This window comes from Nymphalis io, chromosome Z, assembly GCF_905147045.1.
Source record: "Nymphalis io chromosome Z, ilAglIoxx1.1, whole genome shotgun sequence".
Classification (NCBI taxonomy): domain Eukaryota; kingdom Metazoa; phylum Arthropoda; class Insecta; order Lepidoptera; family Nymphalidae; genus Nymphalis; species Nymphalis io.
In genome coordinates, this window is record NC_065918.1 from 15,565,084 (window position 1) to 15,579,687 (window position 14,604).

Below are 14,604 nucleotides of genomic sequence, written 5' to 3' on the forward strand. Positions count from 1 at the left end.
ACAAACATACTGTTACAGCAGACACAAACGAGATCTATCAGAAATAAAACACAGTAATAAAGGCAATGTACAGTGTTCATTCAGAAAATTATATTTGGTCTATATTGGCGAAAAAATTTAATTAGTATATAATAGCGTCTTTTGTCGTATGCGAAAGGTTTTTTTTTTTATAGAATAGGAAGGTGGACGAGCATATGGGCCACCTGATGGTAAGTGGTCACCAAACGCCCTTAGACATTGGCATTGTAAGAAATGTCAACCATCGCTTATAGCCAATGCGCCACCAACCTTGGGAACTAAGATTTTATGTCCCTTGTGCCTGTAATTACACTGGCTCACTCACCCTTCAAACCGGAACACAACAATATCAAGTATTGCTGTTTTGCGGTAGAATATCTGATGAGTGGGTGGTACCTACCCAGACGAGCTTGCACAAAGCCCTACCACCAGTGAAAAGTTAAAATAAATTAGATTAAATATAAACGTATTATTATTAAATGTTATATGGGACTCTATGTATTACAAAGCTTTCTTTATCACTAAAAAAAGTTTTTGCCTCCATCTACACATACATGTTAAATGTCTTCTTGTTTTATAAGTATCAAACTTACCTCTCAAAATTAGCCTCCATTGACCTCTGCCGCTCCCTCTGTTGCCTCTCCCTGGCTATAGGATCCAGTACAAGTTTCTTTAACACTAGCCAGGATATCATTGGCACAACAGTTGCATAGAATACAGGCGAAGGTATCACTTCCTCGCACAGGTGGATTGGTACTACTATGGTTTGAGACGAACACGACCATCTAGAAATCAAAAGATATTAATATAATTTAACAAGAAATATTAATTCAAAGATATGTTATGATATAATGTTTACTGTAATATATATATATATATTCTTAATCATCGATTTTAACATAGGTTTTATAATTATTATAAATACTTACTTTAATTTGAGCATAACACCGCTAGGTATACCGAGCATCACCGCGGCCGAGACACTACTATTTTGCGACACCTTTTTCTCCGCTCCATACTCAGCTATTGCACCGAACGTACCGAATCTGTAAAATTTTTCATTTCATTTAACTTAAGGAAACGTATTAGCCTAAGGTATTAGCCTATAAAGCCTATTCCAAACACAAGAAGACAAAATACAGATAAACATCTTGGACATTGATTTGTCGGAATATCATCGAGATCTTGAATCATAAAAAAAATCTATGATATTCACTATGTATCTGCGGAAAAGTGCAATCATGTATAAAGCTGATGTTATTATATGAACTTTGAAAGTAAAATTAAAGTTCATATAAATAATTATGTGCAATAATATGGTTTTATTATTTGCATAACATAGCCGAATTATTAGCAAATCGCAAGTAATATGTAGATCTAACGTTTGTTTATATCGACTACTTTAAATGTCAATACACGTTCGAAATGTCATATAAATGTTTTTTTTTATCTATAACTTATAAATGATGATAATTGTAGCATTAAATAATAACAATGTATAAAATTTAATTAAACGAATTCGCCCAATAGATTATAACAAATTTGCAGTTTGAACTAGTCTAAACCGGTTTGAATAACAGCCTGTTAATGTCCCACTACTACACACTAAGGCCTCCTCTCCATTTTGAGGAGAAGGTTTGGAGCTTATTCCACCACGCTGTTCCAATGCGGGTTGGTAAAATACACATGTGACATAATTTCAATGAAATTAGACACATGCAGGTTTCCTCACGATGTTTTCCTTCACCGTAAAGCACGAGATGAATTATAAACACAAATTAAGCACATGAAAATTCAGTGGTGCTTGCCCGGGTTTGAACCCACGATCATCGGTTAAGATTCACACGTTCTAACCACAAGGCCATCTCGGCTTTTACTAGGCCATCTCGGCTTTTAAACCGGTTTAAGCAAGTTAAATACTAATAAGACTTCATATAAAAAATATTTAACATTAATACTTCGCATTGCATAATGAAATTATACAACATACATATTCGTATATATATTTCTAAGTACGTGTACACAAAGTCGCAAAGATCATTTTCCATTTATATCGCAATGCTTATATGTAAACACTTTAATAGATAAAAGTAGGGCTTTTTGCAGGCCTCATTGGGTATCGATTAATTAATTATTCTAACGCTAAATAGCGATAATTTAATAATAAACGGGATTGTGTGTCAGTTTTTTGCTTATTAACACAAGGGAAATATAATTATAGATCCCATTGTTGGCAGCGCACTGACGGAGTATGGAATAATCATTATATATGTATAAATAAGGCATAGCAAAATTTTTTATTTCTACGGACATAGATTGTTCAAGATACAAAGAATTATTATTATTATTATTATTAAATACAAGGAAAGCACAACCTTGGCTAATTCTAGTTATTTTACATATTATTATATTTTTATTATATTTTTTTTAATAAAAACAGCAGTACTCAGTATTGTTATGTTCCGGTTTGAAAGGTGAGTGAGCCAGTGAAAGTGCTGGCACAAAGGATGTAACATCTTAGTTAACAAGGTTTATGGCGCATTGGCGATTTACGTAATAGTGAATTTATACCATTTACCATCAGATGAACTACTATATAAAAATATATATATAAATTTAATATTTTTTTATCACAGACCACAGCATATATAACCCAGGAAATAAGATGGCCAGGACACTTAATGAACTTGGAGATTCTAATTTATAGCCTATACTGTAATTAGATACAATAAAAAAATCACTTACTTTAAAGCCAAGCGCAGCTTGAGATCATGCTGAGGTAGCTTCTTCATGAAATTGAACGATATAACGGAATGAGGGTTGCCAATTTGTACCGCCGTATTAATATGATATTTCTCGGTATCTCTCACATATGTCGAAGTCATTGAAGAACCACTTTGACCGCCCGCACGGTAGGTTAAATAACCCACTGAATGGGCATCGAGCTGTAATGCCATAGCTGTGAAAATAAGCAATTAAGTTAGTCAGTTGTAGTACTATGAATAAGTACAAGTGCAAGCCCGTCTAGGTATTAACCACTAGGGAATTCGATTTCGGCCCTATTTTCTAATGAACCGGGATTATAGCTAGGTATAAAAAAACCGAGATAAGCCGAGATGGCCTAGTGGTAAGAACGCGTGAATCTTAACCGATGATCGTCGGTTCAAACCCGGGCAAGCACCACTGAATTTTCATGTGCTTAATTTGTGATTATAATTCATCTCGTGCTTGACGGTGAAGGAAAACATCGTGAGGAAACCTGCATGTGTCTAATTTCACTGAAATTCTGCCACATGTGTATTTCACCAACCCGCATTGGAGCAGCGTGGTGGAATAAGCTCCAAACCTTCTCCTCAAAAAGAGGTGCGGAGGCCTTTAGCCCAGCAGTGGGACATTCACAGGCTGTTACGGTTACGGTATAAAAAAACCAGAGTATATTATATAAATCAGCTGTTTTAATTATTTTCAATGGCAAAAAACGAAATATGAACATTCATTAAATAATCACTTTTCAGATGTTTTTTTTTTTTTTTTATAGAATAGGAAGGTGGACGAGCATATGGGCCACCTGATGGTAAGTGGTCACCAAACGCCCTTAGACATTGGCATTCTAAGAAATGTCAACCATCGCTTATAGCCAATGCGCCACCAACCTTGGGAACTAAGATTTTATGTCCCTTGTGCCTGTAATTACACTGGCTCACTCACCATTCAAACCGGAACACAACAATATCAAGTATTGCTGTTTTGCGGTAGAATATCTGATGAGTGGGTGGTACCTACCCAGACGAGCTTGCACAAAGCCCTACCACCAGTTAAACTAAAATAAATAAAATATTTTAAAATAAACGACAGCTTCTAGTTTAAATTTTAGAAACAAAAATTAACTCAGACATAAATTCCTACGTGATTATTATACGTGTACAGAGACCAGCACTGATAATGACAAGATTCATTTTAATGTAAAACACATCGAGATTCAAAAGTAAACTATTTTATCCCAACTGAAGTGTTAATAAATGATAATTAAAATTAAGACGTTAAACTTTATAAAATCAAATGTTGCTTATTTTTGTGAATCCCGAAAATCCCGAGATTGGTCAAACTTAATCCCGGAATTTTCGGGATTGAAAAATGACAGGGATCCCGGGATCGAATTACCACCCACTCATCTGATATTCTGCCGCTAAGCAGATTACTTAGTATTGTGTTGCATTCCGGTTTGAAGGGTGAGTGGGCCAGGTGGGAGGCGCATTGGCGATGTAAGGAATGGTTAATATTTCCAAAGTCTATGGGCGGTGGTGACCACTTAACATCAGGTGCCCGTTGCTCATTTACCCGTCCACCTATACCATAAAAAAGCCACTAGACCAACGAGGCAGTCAACCGCTGAAGATAGTAAGCAACTAAGACATTTGAATAGCATAACTCACTTATGTTATTCAAGTAACACTTGGTCAATATTAAACGCATATAAAAACGCTTCTATGAAGCATCATCTATTCCTTATCATAATAAATGGCTTTATTCCTATTGTGATTAGAATAGCCTATTCCGACGACGGTTGATGGCCAGCCAGTCATCAGGTCAGCTGACAGTTAATGAGATTACACGTGGTATTATGTTTATATCTGATATCAGAGACATTAAATAGGCATGTATAAAAAACTAACCATCAAATAAAAATATAATAAAGCCAATCAATTCGTATTGTGATAAAAAAATTAAAATTACCGTTTTATTAATTGCGCTCAAAAAATTATTTAACCAATTACGGCCTTACTCATAAACGTTGTTAAGTGAGTGATTACAATGCTGTGTCTTCTTCTTTCGAATTTAAAATCAATGACGTCAGAAAGAGCGAAATATGTGTTCAACTGGGCACTCGCTAAACAACGCTTTTGTTTACAATCGTCACCAATCTTGTATACATAATCATTTCGACTTACTTGAAACAAAACTCGGTACTATCCCTCTCGGCGTAAATTGAAGACCAGTCCAACAATTGACAAACATGAGCCTGGATATTGTTCTAAATATCTTGAAACCGACCACTGGACCGTTTCCAATGCCACATTCCAACTCAGTCCACCCACGCTCTGAACTTAAGTGCCGATTTGATACAGTTAATGAACCGGTGCCTGAAAAATATAAAATAAAATATTAGCAAGGTTAATTTTTAATAAAGATAATTTAATCATTTCGATATGAAATACATAGAGCTAGCTACTCGACCAATGAGGAAGATTGTTCAACGATGCCAAACACTCATCAGTCAAGTAAGTATCACGGTGAGTTACTGCTTCACCCCGATGAATCGTTGCATGATGTTCCTTGGTCTATAATCTTAATAAATCAGCTAAATCAAATATAATTTATTGAATCGATAGACTACAAGTCTACCGTGAGGTTAACAATGTCGTAGTTTAATTCCAGTGCAAGCAATGCGTTCGAATGGGGCTTCTTAACCCCTACAACGCGGACCAGGGACCTTTTTTATATAAGAAACTGAAATTGTGTCTCGTATAAATTATAATTTGAGATTAAAACATAATTGCAATTTCAGTTTTGATAGGAAAACGGATCCACCCCCCTCCAGTTTCTGCATTAGGGCCCGAAAAATCTAGTTACGTCACTGGAGGTTAGCATATCAAATGGTAGATTAGATGTATTTGTTTTATCACCTGTCCCATTTTGCGTTGAAATATTCCCTGATAGTGTAGCAGTATTTCTAAGCGTCACCGGGGCATCAATAGATTGTTGTATTGTCATACCGGAAACTTCAATACTTGGTATAATAGCTGCATCTTCTCTGTAAAAAAGGGTAACATTTTTTGTTGTTACAGTTTAAGATATTGCAAAGATATTTATATATACTAGATTATCCAAAGAGTTGAAAATTCGACCGCAAGCAATTGCTAATAAAAATAAGATTTAATATTAAATATTTATTCCTTTGAACTATCTGCGATGCATGCATTTTTGAATTACAGTTGGCGAAACCCGCATAAAAAATTAAATGTATTTAAAGCACGAATAAACGTAAATTTTATCTATCAGCGCATCTTTTCCATATGAACTTTACTACAAAATATCACAACCCTCTGTGCGTGCAATGTGCTTAAAAAGGGGTACAAATTTTACTCTTCACATATTAATATATAGATGACATAATAGTATGAAGCCGAGATGGCCCAGTGGTTAGAACGCGTGAATCTCAACCGATGACCGTGGGTTCAAACCCGGGCAAGCACCACTGAATTTTCATGTGCTTAATTTGTGATTATAATTCATCTCATGCTTTACGGTGAAGGAAAACATCGTGAGGAAACCTGTATGTGTCTAATTGCATTGAAATTCTGCCACATGTGTATTCCACCAACCCGCATTATACCAGCGTGGTGGAATAAGCTCTAAACCTTCTCCTCAAAAAGGGAGAGGAGGCCTTAGCCCAGCAGTGGGACATTAACAGACTGTTATTGTAATAGGGTATTACACCAATTTTTGAAAAGTCAATTAGACTCTATAGTGGTCTGGTCATGAAGTCAGTTGTCTATGTAAAAAAATTTTGTCACGTTAGTTACGAAAATAATAATAGTACAAAGCCTTTATATATGTTGTGTTCGAATAATTATTTTATTTAATTATAATATTGTTTTATATATCTACTGTAGAATTACATAGTTTTCACTCATCATCATTAAACAATTCTAAATTTAAAACCGAATAATCTCATATCATATGTATCATCTATTTTATAGTGACATTGGCAGAATATTTTGCGCTCAAATAGCGTAGACACATGCCCGAAAAGAGAATAGCAATATTATTGTCCACAAATGTATATTTAATAATTTATAAAGTTATTGTAAGTCGTTCCTATCTTTTAAAAAATGAAATTTATCTTACTTACAAAATATCATATTCATCGTAATACTTCATAAAAAGGTCTGTTGCATTTATTGACAGTGTTATGGTACCCCTGGGATTCGCACTTTGCTGTAGTCTCCTTTCTTCTCTTTCGCGTTTCAACCTGTACATGAGATTTATGTTTTAAGCAAAACTTGTTTCTTGTACACATAACAATCACAGTGTACGATTACAAATAATCATACTGTTGTTCATTAGATATTTATATTAAATGGCGTAAAATCAATGACTTCTTGTCTAAATATACTGCAATATGCATTTATAAATATTAATGATTGTGTCTTAATATCATTGCACTCTAAGGAACCCAAATCCGGTGATGCTGTCGACACCACTTGGACCAACAGCAACAAGTCAATTCGAAAAAAAAACTAAAGATATCTATAATATGAATATCCTGTAAAATCCATTATACAACTACAAAACTTAAGTTTATATTTAGGCAAGATATAAGGTATAATGTAAAATTACCTTTCATATTCATCTCTTATTTCTCGAGGCGTTCTGGTACGAAATATAATCTCCCAACCATCAACTTCCAAACCTCTCTTTCCTAAAAAGATAGTAACAATAATTGGAAGTTTATAATTAATAAAGCGAACACTACGAATATCTGGTAACTTTGTGTATTGCCAAATTGTATACAAATATGTTTTAAATGATTTTACAAGCAGTAATGATTTCTGAGTTCATTAATATTTGTAGTTCATATTCAATTAATTGATATCAATGGTAACATAATAATTTAATAATATAACTTTTACCAACTTAACATAACAAAGTCTGTAACATAGTATGCTTATGTTGTAAACATTTTCATAAAATAAAATATTCAGCCATTTAAAACTATGTAATATTAATACAATAGGAGCTTAACAAAAAAAAAAATCTACTTATAATGCTTAAAGGCACTAATATAAAATATGCACTACATTAAATTTTGCAAAAAAAATAATTTCGGGAAATGATAAAATAATTTAATTACCTAAGGTATCATAGATGGCTCTTTTATGTGAATCTGATAGAACCTCATAGGCCTCTTTGACTTTGTTGAATATCTGTTCAGCCCATTTTTGCTTGTTTGGATCTGTGCTGTGCTTATCTGGGTGAAATATGCGGGAAAATCGACGGTATGCACTATTTATTTCCTCGGGTGTTGCCTTGAAATAGAAAATTTCGTATTTTATTCATATATATATGTAGAAGAATGTAAAATATAGAAATTCTAGTCATTGTTTTAATCATTTCTATCCATTACATTATACACACAATTTAGATGTTATGAAACAATAAAGTAGGAATATTAATAAATATATATAATGATGTATCTATTAAATGTGTTTTAATTTGGTTAATTTAAAATTTCTCTTTTCAATATTCTATAGCAGCATTTAAATTACTTTGTTCTCCGATGAAATATCAAAATAATTTTATAATTATGAAAATGGTTACCTTATTTCTATTCCATTTTTTTTTATATACGAGTGTCCATATTATTCTTGTTATATTACAAAATCTCAATACTGTCACACATTTTATTTAGAAATTAAAAGTATCAGAATAAAAAAAAAGATAATTTAAACAATCTTATTTATGAGTAAGGAATGAACATTTTTATATTTCTAAGATAATTCTAGAATACTTAACTTATGGTGCCCTATATGCATACAAGTCCAGGATTGCATAAAACTGAATGTGTTTTAATGACCTGATTTATACAGATTCTATTGCGTTAAATATAAATAATTTGCAAGGATATTTATAAATTACTATGTCAAGCGTTAATGGGCTCAGTAATCTAATTAATTTTATTTTTAGTTCCATATGCTTGGTGTCTTAGCTGTGGTGTTTACCTTTAGCCTTTTATATAAACTGGGCTCTAGTGCAAGACAGTAAAAACAATGAAATACAAATTTACATACAAAGATACATGTTGAAGTAAATTCATTATCATATCAATATTGTACTAACTATCACTGTATTTATATTCAAACAGGATTGTCATTAACATTAGGAATATAATACTCAGATATGGAATAATAAATAAGAGTTTATGTTAATATTATAATAAATCAAAAAGTTAAGTAAGTAATTCAGTAGTTAAATCTAGTTTAATGCATGGCTAACATATAAAGACATATCTTATGTAGGTAGACTTTAAAAGAGAAACTACAAAAAACATGACTAACATGTTTTTGTAATGGGTATACTTAATTATTAATAGTTTTATTCATTTCGTATTTAAATTCATGAATCTCATTAGTTAATATTTTCAAAATTTAACGATTAAGGTAAATATTTTATTTTACCCACAGGTAACAATTTAAAGGAAATTAATTAAAAGTATGGTAATGGTAATGATTATAAGTAAGCAATGTTATATAACTATATTGTAGTATTTGATTTTGTAAATTATAAACGCTTATGACAATAATTATATTTTTATGTATTCAATTTCATCTTGCACATAACCTATAAAATATCTTTATAAAAGATAATCGCATCTAAAAATAGGAATCATGATAAATACCGACCACTTGCCTGCATTTAAACCAATTAATTAATTATAAATTTTATTTAGAGAAATATGATTTGAACGTTATATAATAATGCTGCAATAATATGTTAATTTGGAGAAATAAAAAAATGTGGAAAATTATTTACCGTTTTTGATACATTAAGCAACTGATAATAATTGTCTTCTAACAGAATACTATCTCCGTCTTCGTCCATTTTTGGTAAGTTTTCAAAAATATTGTTAAAAACTTGACGGTCTTTTCAATTTCTTTTACCGCCGCACTGACAATTAAATGAGCATAGTGAATTATAGACACACACCGTAGTGTTGTACAGAGTTTGGTGTAGGCCTAATTAATCGGTATCATTTAATTTTAATACAAATAACAATTTGCACAGTATCTACTTATTTCACAAAGTTCGATGCTTATAAATTATTACGTAAATCTAAAAAAGTGCGTTTTGTTCGAAAAAACACTATAAGATAATGTTAGACATTAATTATAAGCATTTTTGTCAGCCAATTGATACATTATAACAATTGAGTTTTTTAATTAATGAGCTACAGTACAATATTATATTAATCGTGTTGTAAGTATAATGTATGTGTATTACACTGATGGTTTATACAACCAACGTATGTATAAAATATATACATCGTATTATTAATAATATGATGTAGTAATATTTATCTATTTATTGTTATTTCGTTCTATATTCATTAAATACATAAAAATACGTTTAAAGGCTTTATCTACAAAGTTTTAAATTTTAGTGGCTAAAACAACATCCATTTGGCTTCGAAAGTTATTCAAATAAATAAAATATTTACATTGGTGACAGCGTTTTTATATAATTGTACATCACTAGGGAAAAATTAAAATTAATGGGCACAACAGTATGCCTCCAAATATACCTGTGTATACTTGCGAAAACACCATATATTTTTTTATCATATTGTAATATATAACGATATAGTTAAAAAAATGGAAAAATGTCTATATCCAAAGACAACCTAGTGAGTCACTGACAAATGATCAAAGCATCAAATAAGAAATTTTATTTTATTTATCTGTATACTGTACTGGTTGCTCTCTCCGACGTTAAAATGTGGAATAAATTTAATAATTTCTTCTGTAATGTCCCGTTAAAAATATTGTTGTAAATGTAGTTTTATCATTTGTTATTGTGATATTTTCGTGAATGCGAATGAAACGTGATTAATTATAAGGTAAACCTTTATTTAATGCATGTTTTCTTCATTTATAAATTGTTTTGAAAAATTTTTTTTTTTTTTACAATTATTTGTGGTATACGGTTTTAGATTGTTTATTACGTTACGATCTATTTTCGAAAAAATTAAGGCCACCTGCGAAAGTTTTTGTGGAGGCTGTATTTTTGTGTAGGCGGAAATTAATGATTTCGCATTTAGTAATAATGCAATATCGTTACTACAGATAAATCGGTGTTTTCGGTATTTTAGTTGAAGCTGTATGTTAATACTTGGCGGAAAATGTTTTCTCTTAGTTGCATGTCTTATGTGTCAGAGATGCACTAATAATTTCTTTAAGTATGCAATATAAGGCTTTCTCAAGATACATTATCCTCAAATACACTTGAGTGAAAGTTTAATGAACAGCTATGCATGCATCTAAACTAAACATTATTAAAATATCTATTATCAATTACTCCGGAATTTGCACATAGTATTGCTTATTATTATAGAGTAAAATGATACTTGTTCTATGTATCTTTGTTAAAGTTATATTTCTATAATAAATTATAAGAAAATCTATTTGAAAAAACATAGAAAAGCTACAGTAATTACTCAGCTTGTTAATTCAAATATCTGAGTCCCAATAAGAAGAGTTAAAATGAAATCTACTGTAGATTAGTGTTCCAAAGATATCAATGTATATATTTATAGCATTTTTTATTGACACTGAAATTATTTCAAGCCAAACAGGCTTGGATTGAAATAATTTCGCACACTATTTTATTTGGGATAAACATAAAAAGTGCTTCGCAAAGATAACAATTTGTCAGATAATCTTATAATATATATCTATAATAAATCTCATATCTATCTTATTGTCATTGTTTTGTTTATGTAATCTAGTTGTTACATAATCTGTCGAATACTGACTATAAATGCAATTTTTGGCTATTGATCAATCAAGTTTAGACACCATTTAATAACACAACACTAGTCCATTGTAATGGTTGGGACTGGATATCTATTTATGCCAATTGTCAGTTATGATTACCCACCCACCAATTATATGTTGATGGTACTATGCCAGAAACCTTCACATAAGTGCCAACAACAACTACACTTTCTACTCAATAAGATGAATAGTGCTGGGGCACACAGTATAAAAACAAATAATTGGAAAATTGTTTTTAATTTTTTTTTAGTGAGGTATATGAGTGATACTATGCAAAATTAGATCAAAATATTATATGGCTACTTATATATTCAATTTTCAGAGCAATGTAAGCCTCATAATATATTATACATTCTTTTTCAAAACATAAAAAAGAAAGTGTTTTGGATCAAAGTTATCAAAATTGTAATAGCTGGTCTTCAATTCTTTCATATAATTAGTAACCTATTAACTAAAGCCATTTAAATTTTTTTGTTCTAGATTAAGCAGAACTGGAATTATGCCGTCGACACACTTGAATCTACGTGAGGACGACGTCGTCCGTCTTTCCCTGGAATTTTTGCATAACCGTGATCTCCACATCACGCAGTTATCGTTGGAAAGGGAGACAGGTGTCATTAATGGGAATTATGCTGACGACGTACTATTCCTTCGTCAGCTTATTCTCGACGGCCAGTGGGATGATGTGCTAGAATTTATTCAACCGCTTAGCGCACTTAAAGCTTTTGAAGCGAATAAATTTAATTATGCTATTCTTAGACATAAATACATAGAACTTTTATGCATTCGATCTGAAATTAAAGCATACAACAATGTTGAGAACATTGTGGACGAAGTCGTTAAGGTTCTTAGCGATCTAGAAAAAATAGCGCCTTCTAAAGAAGAATATTCTAATTTATGTTTACTTTTGACACTTCCTAGTATAACTGATCACGCACAATTCAAGAAATGGAATCCTAGTAACGCACGCGTGCAATGCTTCCGAGAGGTGTATCCCCTTGTAGAACAATTCCTACCATGCGACAAGAAGTCTTCATCGAGCGGTTCACCAGCGAAATGTGCTAAAAACGATCGTTTGATGCAATTGCTGATTAAGGGTATTTTATATGAATCCTGTGTAAATTATTGTCAAGCGAAAGCGACTGGTTCGAAAGAGGCGCAGTCGAATGAGGTTAACTTTTCCCGTCTCCTAGATGGCTCCGGGTTTGACGAGTCGGATTTAAGTTTGCTATCATGGTTGCAGTCTATACCGGCGGAGACTTTCAGCGTACCGTTTGAACAGAGAATGTTGAACGTGGATGTTGAAAAAATGGAACGGCCATCGTTGCACACATCTTGGACGGAACATATGCTAGTAACGCCTATTAAGCCTCGTACTTTTCCTCACTTGGCAATGCCGTTTAGGAGACCTAGATCTGCGGCGGACGCTATGACGAGATCACTCCGACCACTCCCAGACGGTGCTCCTCGACACCCAGCGGTAATGGCTCTATCCGCTATTGACTATGGACCGTCATCGTCATATTTCGCCGGTTTTCATCTCACTGGAATCAAAGGCAGTAAATTGATGAATACGTCTGTCGATAGATTGTTCGACAATAAAAACGGCGATAGTATTTATAATGGTTTAAATGAATCGTTGAAGCCAATTGATGAGCAATTGAAACCGATTGGCGAATATACAAAGGCGAGCGAGGCGAGTAGTATCGGTGCTTCGAATGCTACAACGCCGGAACATAGGGGACAGGATTATTCTGCATCGACTTCGATATCGACGGCTCCGGTTTCTGCTGAACGTTCCTCCATAGCGGAGAGACTACCTCAGCAGCTTGAGACCTTGACTCCCGGGGGAGACGGTGACTTTAGGAGGGAATTGTTGAAAGAGTACCAGATTCAGAAACAACGCGAATGTGATGATTACTTACGTAATCTTTGTTCCTCTGAACTAAGGCCACAGAAAACGTAAGTACATGTATATTTCTTATAATAAAAAAAAAATATCTCTTTGAGTATCCGATGATCAATTCCTATATCAAATATCAATATTTTATTTGTATTATTAATTTGTACCAATTCTGATACATACTAAATAAATATTTATATTTCATTAATATTCTTAAATAATAAATTATAGTCTAATGTTTTCAGGATGGAGCAAATAGGTGATGCTGCATCGGCTTTTCCGTCGGCCGTCAAGTATACTCCTCCACCGAATGCGGAACACAATCAGAAAATACACGAACATTCCCAATACATGAGGTAAAGATTTTTATCCATATAATGTTCATATCTTTAATATAGAATATATAATAGTATATACAACCCGGGTTCCTTCGAACGAGGCGTGAAGAGGCATCTTGCGGGCCGGCAAGGCGGTGACGGCTAGTACAGAACATTCTTCCCGACTGTACTGGCCGTCGTCGCGTTTGGACTCTACTACCACTTACCATCAGGTGGAGTAGAGTCATTTGCCATCCCGGACATAAAAAAAAAAATAAATAAATAAATAAATATAATAGTTCAATATTTAAAAAAATAAAAACAAGAAAATCTCTGAAATGTTCTTATTCAATTACTGGAAAGTTAGGAAATATATTTGTGTCCAAAAATGTATATGATATTAATTTGATTAGATATATATTTTCAAGATTCGTCCCTTCATTAACGTGATGAATGTTAAAGATTTAAGCTGTGTTTTGACAATCGCACAACCAATGGTTTCTTTAGAAATGTAATATAAGGTATATTAGTAAAATAATTTTTTATTTCTATTATTTCAGACAAAATGATATCAGCGAGTCCATCGAAATACCAGATTCAGCGAATGTAAGATATATTATTATTATTATTTACTACCTAGAAACATTACACTACACACTTATACAAAAGAACTAAATAGCTGCTATATATTATTAGAATAGACACATAAGTTGTAGGTATCATTCTGTCTCTTTTTTTCTATTTACTTATT

General features: G+C 32.5%; 2 protein-coding genes across 2 annotated transcripts in view; one reads left to right on the plus strand and one right to left on the minus strand.

The window, feature by feature from the left end:
- Positions 1-9,753, minus strand: part of LOC126780490 (dnaJ homolog subfamily C member 11) — a 28,241-nt gene extending 18,488 nt beyond the window's left edge. Inside the window, exons 1-9 of the mRNA XM_050505040.1 lie at positions 9,613-9,753; positions 7,934-8,108; positions 7,420-7,501; positions 6,932-7,051; positions 5,703-5,830; positions 4,968-5,159; positions 2,764-2,977; positions 948-1,064; positions 612-803 (exon numbers count right to left, since the gene is read on the minus strand). Coding sequence (XP_050360997.1) covers positions 612-803; positions 948-1,064; positions 2,764-2,977; positions 4,968-5,159; positions 5,703-5,830; positions 6,932-7,051; positions 7,420-7,501; positions 7,934-8,108; positions 9,613-9,681 — 1,289 coding nt within the window. The 5' untranslated portion in view covers positions 9,682-9,753. The remainder of the gene's footprint in view (positions 1-611; positions 804-947; positions 1,065-2,763; positions 2,978-4,967; positions 5,160-5,702; positions 5,831-6,931; positions 7,052-7,419; positions 7,502-7,933; positions 8,109-9,612) is intronic.
- Positions 9,754-10,529: 776 nt separating this feature from the next.
- LOC126780470 (WD repeat-containing protein 47) overlaps positions 10,530-14,604 on the plus strand; it is a 49,654-nt gene continuing 45,579 nt past the window's right edge. Inside the window, exons 1-4 of the mRNA XM_050504975.1 lie at positions 10,530-10,696; positions 12,114-13,595; positions 13,782-13,892; positions 14,414-14,459. Coding sequence (XP_050360932.1) covers positions 12,133-13,595; positions 13,782-13,892; positions 14,414-14,459 — 1,620 coding nt within the window. The 5' untranslated portion in view covers positions 10,530-10,696; positions 12,114-12,132. The remainder of the gene's footprint in view (positions 10,697-12,113; positions 13,596-13,781; positions 13,893-14,413; positions 14,460-14,604) is intronic.